The 10,133-nt window shown below is 39.9% G+C and overlaps 1 protein-coding gene across 1 annotated transcript in view; it reads right to left on the bottom strand.

Annotated features, from left to right (window-relative positions):
- kif6 (kinesin family member 6) overlaps positions 1-8,854 on the bottom strand; it is a 51,538-nt gene extending 42,684 nt beyond the window's left edge. Inside the window, exons 1-5 of the mRNA XM_029494293.1 lie at positions 8,795-8,854; positions 4,917-5,026; positions 3,843-3,917; positions 709-856; positions 360-469 (exon numbers count right to left, since the gene is read on the bottom strand). Coding sequence (XP_029350153.1) covers positions 360-469; positions 709-856; positions 3,843-3,917; positions 4,917-5,026; positions 8,795-8,854 — 503 coding nt within the window. The remainder of the gene's footprint in view (positions 1-359; positions 470-708; positions 857-3,842; positions 3,918-4,916; positions 5,027-8,794) is intronic.
- Positions 8,855-10,133: the final 1,279 nt, after the last annotated feature.

Raw genomic sequence — 10,133 nt, forward strand, 5'->3', positions numbered from 1 at the left:
CAGAGTCTGCCACCAGTTTGACCACATCCATTGCTGTCCCAATGTCTCATTATGTCAGTTGGCAGCTCGTAGTGCGGCAGTAAATGCTAAAGTCTCCACATTTCACCACACACTGACTGTTAGCCAGTCTGACAAATGGCCGTAGGGGAACACAGCTCAGCTAAACCCAAGTGTTTTGGAGAATAACGGATCCGCCAATGATTTGTTGGTTGGTCTATTCAACTTCAGAATTGACAAAATAGTGCAATTATGAGCTGTGAAATATAGTCTATACTGTGTGGCTTAAATGCAGACAATGACAATTTATTAAAAATTTGTTTTGCTGAAGTGTCAGTGTAGCAAAAGGAAAGGATACTGACGGTAAGTCTTCCAGTCGGGAGGCTTCATGTCGGGAATCCAGAAGGTCATATCCCATCTCATTATAGATCTCCAGGTAGGAGATGTGGGTGGTATAAAGCATACTGCTATCCTGAAAAGCAAAAAATTGAATACATAGAAATTGGACTGGACACACAAAGATGACATTCAGCAAAATCAAATCTTTGCAGTAGAAGAAAATAAATGAGGGGAGGGATCAGGTAGGATACTAATTTGGACTTTGGTATATATGAATGCAGCCAGTACTTACCAATTACACTGACACATTAAATCACTAGGGAAAAAAAAAAAAAAAAAAAAAAAAAGCAAGGAGAATCCTCCTGTACTCACCTGGCTAAAACATTCGTACAAGTAGGAGAGGGTACGAGGAATAATACCACGATCACTGTAACGCTCTGCCCCTCCTGTAATGGTAAAGGTCTTCCCACTGCCTGTCTGGCCATAGGCAAATATGGTGCCATTATAGCCAGCCAATACACTGCACAGATACACACATAAATACAATTTTTTTTAGGATAGACAATGAGAGGTCTCTAAAGCTTTTATCGTAATACTTAAGGATAAACATCCAAATCCCAGTTAATATGATATCTTTCAGTAATTATCACCTGAATGAGATCTGTAGAACTACAACTATATTGTTGCTCATTTGCGTCAAGTTCCTCCTCTCACATCACCTTAATTTTCAAATGTGCAAGGGACTGTCAAATGTATCCCAAAACAGGCACCCAAAGTCTGAGTTATTCAATCTGACACTTGAAATTCAGGAAAAGATGGCAGTAAGTGAAGAGCTGCAATGGCGACAGACTTCTGCCGGTGAGGGAGAAATATCTGAGAGTATGAGTGAAGGAAAGAGCCCAAACCCATTCCACTAGGCAGGGCCCGGTAAATTTTGGTTTGGCGCTGAGCTGCCTCTCTGCACATGTAAAAGCCAATGGAAACCAATGGTATTCTGTATGAATGAACTAAACATCTCAGACGATGGGAGAGAATATTGGTATTTTAAGTAAGCATTTTGTTTAGTAGTTTTGTAAATAAGAAGAAATAGTCAAATGACACACGTGTTGAATAAAAGGTGAGGATATGTTGATATATTATTCAACATGAACAATTGCCAACTGAGTGTTGTGTAGCTTTGCTGCACAATTACACACACTTCACGAAAAGGGCAAGAGGAAAAATCTACACGTCAGTTTATATAAAACACAATGTCCAGTCATGAGAATGATGGCTGGTTGGTCAGCCATTGGGTGTTCAGTTAATCTATTATGAGTCATGTTTTGATTGGCAGCGGGGAGAAAATACACAAGCTCAGTGATTCATTTAATGCCCGTGCCAATGATGCGGGCTGAGCCCTGCTACTGAGGCTTGGGCGTTTCCCAATGCTTGTTGCTGTTTACACCTCAGCTTCCCTGGAGATTGGCAACTCATCATACAGTGGATCCTTGTTTTTCCTGCTCATTTTCTGAAAAGCAGTATGTCCAAACGTCTGAGGTGGGACAGTTGAGGATAACGCTGAACAGAAGCCCCACTCTTCTTTGAACTTGAGCTGCAGGTTTCACAGCCTTGTGAAATGGGATTACAATGCAGATAGAGGGTTTGCTTTGCCAGCCCAACATCATTACATTGGCTCTTCCTCTCCTGCAGCTATTAATGCTGGTTTGTTTTTAAACTACTGTGTTGGGGTTGAAATGACTGGTTTCGGTTACACCGCAGCAGAGACAGAGACTAGTGTGTAAGTAAACGAGTTAGAGCGTTTGGCAAAACTTGAAGTACGCCAAGTATGACAGAGTACCAACCAAAACAGCAACCTGACAGTTATTGCTAGTTGAGCAGGACCGACGCCTGGGTGTATGAAACACTGGCGTTTTGTGCGACAGCAAAACTGCTCCGATTCAAAGTGACTCTTGACTAATCCTGAATAAATGCTACCCAACTACAGGGGCTTTAGGAAAAACATTCTGTCAGTTTAGATTTCATCATGTTCGCGATTTCTATAAGAAGACCGGAGATTTATAATGTTAAAACTTTTACAAAACAGGCATCCTGCAGAGGGTACTGGAAACTGACAGCTGATGGCAATATTGGATACAGTTTGTCCTTTAGACTGCAGACATTATAGTTATATCAAAGACTAAAAGCCAACAAGCTCACATTGATATGGCAGGACATTACCTGGTTATGACTAAAAGTTTTTAACCTGATGTTTACCATCTGACACAACAAAGGGGGAACTGTTTAAAGGTTTGCTAGGGAGGGCAACCTAATCCCTAAATCAGTGAACCCATGTGAGTCAGGTCAAAAATATACATGACCTTAGTCAGCCGACCCAGACGTCTCACCATGTTGTTTATATGTCTCATAACAGCAAAGATAATGCAAGACACTTGTGAGATTCTACAAATAGCCCCCGTTGTGAGTAAAAAGACTGTAGTGGAATGCTGGGAGAAGATCAGGACTGGAGGATAGTTTCTGGCAAAGAGAAGAAGAACCTTGGTCACATATCTACAACACAACCAACATTTAATCACAGGAAATTCCAAGTCAATTCCCTCTGTTGTTGGCTGTTTTTTCCTTTGGAAGTCAGTCCACATTTAAACTCAAATCTAGGCAGAGAGTAATGATCTGTTATAAACATTAAGAGTTTTGCTTTGTTGAAATGCAGTGAGCGTTGCTAAGAAGTATCTTGGAGATAAAGCCGCAAGGTGTGAGGCAGAATTTTACTTTTAATTATTATAAAAAGGTAAATCATAAAAATGTCAGCGCTAAACACTCAGAGTAGCATTGTGAAAATATCAACAGGTAACTCTACTGCTTTCAGTCAAGATAGTCGATAATCAGATAATCAATGCTATAAATATTAAATATTAACTGTGTCCATTAAAAATGGCTACAGTGTGAAAAATTTATTGTGCTGTAGGCTAGAAATGAATGAAAATCCACGTTTATGTGACATCATTTAATAAATGAAATCAGTCTGATCATATCCAAATATTCGTGCCATTACTGCACTTTAATGAAATTGTTGATGTTGAAGGCCAGATATTTCACTAGGTGAATCTAATGAATGTGGTCCTTTTGAATAACAAGTAAAACTATATGAGTAAGTGGTTACAATATCTTGCGTAGCTCTGTGCTGTGGTTTGAAAATGTTCAACACTCACTGTGGCATAGTGTGCCATCTTGCCTGCCAGCAAAGTCCACTTAGTGGTTTAAGTATGTAAAGCATGCCAAAAATCACAGACACCCTCCATTTCCATCTTAAAGAAAGCTGAGCTTTACTGACTTCCTGTCAACAGGGCTGGCTAAGGCCTGTGTGGCCCAAACACTACATGGGAGATGAACATGCCTGGGCACAGGTGGGCGGTCAAAACTTGATATGAGCTTTCAGAATGACTTGGCATGAAAGCAAATGTTTATCCAAATATCTCTATTTGAAAAGTGCAGTGTTGGTAGGATTTTACCTGTCTGCAACTGGTTTGGCAATGTTTTCGAATATCTCATCTTGTTTGACTGCTTGATCAAACACTCTCTTGAACCTGGACAAAAATGAAAATGGCAAATACAGTATCACTATGACACATTTGGAAGAACAGAAAAGATCAGAATAATTTCTTGATAATTATCATCTATTACTTAACTTACTACAGTTACAGTAAAGAGGGCATGTTACTGATTTATCGCACACATCCAATGCCCAATAGTCATCCACAGCAGTACTAAATGAAGACAAAAAGAACTTTATTTAATTTCCTAAGTGGATGCGGAGGAGTTTGGTGGTTCAGTTCTCTAAAGCAGTCTCAACCCATCTTGTTTTATCCCACAGAAAGATGAGAGAGATGTTAAAGGAATCCGCCCAGGAGGATTGTTAAAAGTGGAAATTTTATTTCTATAAGGGCACAAGGGAACCTCCAAAAGCTATTATAAGACTCTGTGGTTTTCAAAGGTTCTCAGTGTCCACTGCTGTCTGACTGTAACTGTGAATTTGGGGCTTGGAAGCGTGGCATGAGCCCTGCCCAGAGGGTATATAAGGCTGCTGTGCTCACCACCAGTGTTAAACAGATGTTCTGGCTGTGCACTGACAGAACCGTTGGATGAATTCTTCTCTGGAACAGTTCTTATGCAACCTTGGGAGCTTAAATTATGATGAGCATCACACCTTACTTTGTGTATTTTGTCTTCATTCATGAAGTTTTTTGTTTGTTTGTTTGTTTGTTTTTTTGTTGTTTTTTTTTACAGTGAAGTGAAATTAAAGGCTGAGTTCATCACCACTGCAAAAGTGTGGCTTTTCCTAAATTCAATATAATATGAAAAATTATCATTGTTTTGTTGTGCACTGACCTCATTTCTGCTAAACTATATAAAAGCTGCAGGTGCTTTTTAAAACAAATGGAAAGGGAGAAGAACTAATATAACAGGTTTTACTTCAGCCACTCTTCATTAAAAAGTCAAGCACAGGCATGGATCAGACAGTTGAATTTACCATTTGTAAGCTGATTTGGGAAAGAAAACAAGTGGAGAGTTTTTGTAGATACTACCTGAACTTGTAGCACTCCCTCTTGTTATTGACAAAGCCATCAGCCAGGTCTCTGGGCACCACAAGCTCCAGAGAAGCACCTGTCGGCTCCTCATTGTTTACAGAGTACACCTGAGGAAGCCAGAGACAACAGTACAGTCAGCTCACAGTGGAGCCAGGCCAATGGGCTAGTCCAGTGCTTCTCACAGTGTAGGGCGTGACCCACTGGTGGGAAATGGAGACATGACAGGTGGGGTGCGACAAACGGGAGGAAATTTTGAATTTCAGGCCTATCCTACTGTAAATGCTTTTCTTTATTGACAATAAGGATTCAATCTAAACAAAACATCCGCACGCAAAAAAAGTAATAATTAATGGCTAAAATGATTAATGAGCATTAAGAGACCGGATGAAAAATGTAACCTGGAACTAAAGTGCAAAACATTGATTGACGTTGGGATGTTAATTGCAGCAGGACAACAAGTTAGCAGGTAGCTGTGAGCAACATGGATAAATTTGTGGTGCAGACCATAAAAAAGCCAGCACCATCACATACACACAAGACAGACAAGCCAAGTCAACCAAAAACCCAACCAAAAAGAAAATATGATGAGAGCTATCGTGATCTAGGATTCACAGATGCAGTTTAATAAAATTAAATGTAATTTGTCAAAATTTTTGTTGGGGCAACAGGGTCAAATGGGGCTCTAAAGTCCTCACTTGTTCAAAGTGGGGAATTACGAAAAAAGTTTGAGAACCACTGGGCTAGTCTATCTCAAAATGGGCCAAGGCATGGAGCTTAGTTTACCATGAACGATATTTAGGGAATAAGCAGTCTTACATTTTCTGTGATTTGTATGTTGTTATAGTATGTGCAACCACAGATACAGTGCAATCTAAACACAGACTATCCCTGAAATATGACTTTGGCTACTTGTGGTTTAGGTATTGCAAGCCCCAAAATAAAAACATAAAAAAAATTTAGTTTATGAAGCATATATCCTGTGGAAAGCAATGGAACCAAACAGCCAATAATGACATGACATACAGTGTAGACAAGCTCTGCAAATTAACTTCCGCTTGCCAAAGCAAAAGCCATGCCTCAGGGGAAACAAGAAAAACTGTGGAACATTGAACCAATATAGATTGTGCTCTAGCAGTGAAGGACATTTAAAGTGAGGCTGGTTGGGTCAATCTAAACACTCCCCTCCTCTGAGTTTTGACATATGTTGTGGCATATGCTTTCAATTGACACACGCAATTACAAGTCCCATGGCTCTGTAAATAAAAAAAAAAAAAAACAAAAAACAGTGCGGCTTAAATGACAGAATTGTTTTTCATTGTCACACAGCCTATATGATTTTCTCCTAACCGCTACTGTTCTGCTGTCTATAGATGGACATGTGCAAGAGGCTCAATAGGCCCCAAGGACATAACTGTGCACATTTCATATTGTTGACAATGTGAGCTAAAGTACAGAAACACCCAAAGGTCATTTGAATATTCCTTCAACCAGCTGGTGTAGTCAGACAATAAACTGAGCTTTAAGGAGAAGAAAGTACTTTTCTGAGGAATTTTTTTGTCATGTCCAAAAAAAAAAAACAAAAAAAACAAACAAACAAAAAAACATCCTAGATCAGGTGGCAGGTAAAAATGAATATGCGTTTACTTCATTGGAAGATAACCATGAGTAGGTTGATAGGTATTTCTGTAGGTTTACAAATCTAATATTGGCACAGTATGGTTCACTTTGATAGCTTTACAGAGTTTACATAGTAAACACTATGAAATAAAAAAAATATGGTTACTCTGTTATCACTGGGAGGCTTGAACTGATTCTAACACCGGCTTTCACATCCTATATAGCATTCGGACAGAAAAAAATATATATTGAGGGGGAAGCAATGAACATAGTGCACAAAAGAAGTTACATGTAAACAAAAATAAGATAACACAGGCGTAATCAAAAAACATGTGATGATAGTACATTTTAATTGTTGGACTCCCACGGTGTAAGTGTAATACTTACAACAAATAGTGAAAAGAAAAGATGACGGAAAATAAACAAAAGCCTCTATTTAAAAGAAAAAAGTAAAAATCACAAATTCACATGCTCAATCGCTCTCATTACATTACCTCCTTTGTAACACAGCAAGCCAAATCCTCTTTGAGGCACTGCAGACCATTTTAACCCCAAGCCCCTCCCTGTACGCTTGTCAGTGGTCATTAAAGTCTACAAATTAACACTGCTTAATACCAGAAGTGGATATGTCTGTGTTTCTCCAACTAAACTTAATTGGCCTCATATGCGCACCTCATCTCTCAAAGGTAATTTGATATCAATTAATATTCTGTCTGTGGAAATCAATGTGCAGCAGAGCTACCAAGTGTGCACCCTTAGGAAATTAAAATCAGCATCAAATGGTGAACCTAAAAGGCTGAAGAGATATTTACCATCAAGTGAGACAGCTGGTCATTTGCGGAGTTAGTCCAGGGCAGTGCTTGGGCAACATGCTGATATGCCTGGATAGGAGTTTGAAGCGACTGGTTAACGCCAAGGGCCAGGGCCCGCTCTCCTCTGATGACAGTGATGAAGGCACCGTCTCTTAAACTGAATCTACGTGGGCAGCTTGGAACGCAGTACACTGTACCTGTATACTGCTGAAAAGGCGGGACATCTTTCTGCCTCTAACCATCCCACTTCTGAAACCAAATGTTGCAGGGTTCTCCCCCCCAAAATGAGAAAACACTGGTATAGTCTGTAGTTGCTGGCCTCACAATATTTGATAGTTTACAGACATTTATAACAAAGAGCACAAACTGAAAATAATAATAATAATAATAATAATAATAATAATAATAATACTTTCAAGTCATTCTATTTAAAAGGAAAAATTTAAAACGCACACTTAAGTTCGGCCCTGCGATGGACGGGCGACCTGTCCGCGACCCGGAAATGGATAAGCGATAGAAGATGAATGTATGAATGAACAGTGGTGACCCATAAGCCCCGCCTAGTGGGCGTGCCAGTGCATCAAAGCCCACCAATTCGAAATATGTAATACCGGAATTGACTGCAGCTTAGTTTGGCCAATCAAAGTTGCCTGGCGTACTGCGATAACCTGACTTCCCAGAGGTAAGTTAACAGCTGCTAGGATACGGGCTGTGGGAACAAATGTGTGGATACAAGCAGAGCTACCGAGTGAGCAACTTAGGACATAAAAACAACACGAGCTTTTATCAATTATTAACTGAACAAGAATTAAGATGCCAGCGTGCGTCCCCGCCTGCATTTAGCGGTTGAGACGCCAGGCGACGTCACGTGTGTCCATAAGTATGTGTTTGTCTGTCCCGTTCCATCAAAATATTAAACATCAGCACGAAAAGCATTTGTTAGCCATTGCGTGCCAAATCTGTTTCCACTAGTATCAATAACAAAACGCATTAAACCAAAGATAATGTGAGGATGGCCTTGTCAGGGTGTATTTGAGTAACAAACCAAACTCTGTCAAACCATCTTATTTGAAATGTTACAGCGAAAAACAGATGCAGCTTCATCATCAAAACGTGAATCAAGCCACCTGAACAATTAGACACATTTTATTACTACCTCTAATCACGTGTGTTTTTTTAATGTTATAACTAGCTTGTCTATATGTCTAATGTGTATACTTCAAGATTTTTCTAGATGCATAAAGCACAACTTCAGCAGTATGAGGCCCAGGCAGTTGTATTTTTGGGAGTTCCAACGTGTTACTTCGAGAGCAAATTGGAACAATTAACGTAACTGTACTATATGCCTGCAGGTTCAGTGTTCAGAGAGCCCTGTTTAATATGATGTCAACATGTGCTAATTTAAATAATGATCCTACTAGCATTGATGCTAAGTAGCCCACTTACCGCCGTAGTTTTCTTCGTGGGTTTAATGCGGCCAAATATTTGTATCGTGTGTTTAACCATTTTCCCCTAAAGTAGGAAAACGCTTAATTCTACTTGGTTCTCCTCATTCATACACACATACAAACAGCTATTTAGGCTAACGGCTAACATTAACATCGCAGCAGCGCTGGGCTCTTTGTAGTTTGTTGTCACTGGTTGCTAAGGTGACGGAGGTTCGCCTCCAAAGATCGTCTATGGCAGGGTGATTACTTCTCGGAGCAAAGTCCTCTCGTCTTTTCTTGCTTGCTGTTTCCAAATGCCTGCTGGTATGAGTCAAAGCCAGGTAGGGCAACAGAATGTGAATAATTTGCAATAGTTTGTCAGAAGGATAGATTAACCAATGATTCATAGCTGATCTATTTCCTTCTAATATTTACTATGCTTCTCTATGCAGGTGCTTTGTGTATTCAGGACAGGTCACACTGCTTTCAGTGACTCATTTAGAAAGTGGCTATATTGACAGAGAAACATTCAGTATTGTGGACACTCCCTACACTTCAGGCCACTGGCAGTTACTCATAATGCAAATAGGCATAACCTGCTGCCACGTCTATATTTATCTACGTGGCATGTGTGCTTTCTCTATAGGTACTATTTTACATGCATTTACATAAAACACTTTAAACATAAAAAAAAAAAAAAAGTTGAATTTATCTATCTGCTTTCGCCCAACAGAAACCAAGCACTGAGTTTTGGAAATGAAAGATCAGAAAAATGTGTGTGTGACAATGAGGGTTGAGAGAGACCAGAGTGCTGCATTTGTCCTTTGAGTCACATGCCAGATTGCATTCAGGTAACATCTCACATATAAACACGTGACACTGTGGCAGTTGAGCTGTAGCTTACTGGTGAACTTTTATTGCTTTGATTGAAGATGATTTTACTGTTGGACTAATACCACTTTACCTGAGCCATATGAGGCTTTTCAAGAACACAGACTCATTTAAATGTACAGTGGCTTACACAAGGAAGCACAGAAAAAAATGCTTGTCTCAACAGCTCATAAGAAACACAACTTTCCTTATCAGTTGATTTCCATAGAACTGTATGTCTAATGCTCAGGCAGGCGTGGTGAAGCCGGGGTTAGTGACTTTGACCTTGTCTCCAGCTCCAGTGTATGTGTGTCATGCTGTTTCTGGTATTTCACCTGAACCCAGGATGTCCCCTAAATATAGCGTTGCAGGAGGACTACCCCTATGCTGCACAGACAGCACACCAGGAAGGCTCCTTGGTTTTCATGGTGGCTTTCAGTAGAATGTATCATGTTTGTTCCAGTACATTCCTCTGTGCCGGAAAAAAT

The sequence above is a fragment of the Echeneis naucrates genome, chromosome 22 (assembly GCF_900963305.1).
Source record: "Echeneis naucrates chromosome 22, fEcheNa1.1, whole genome shotgun sequence".
In the NCBI taxonomy this organism is placed as follows: Eukaryota; Metazoa; Chordata; class Actinopteri; order Carangiformes; family Echeneidae; genus Echeneis; species Echeneis naucrates.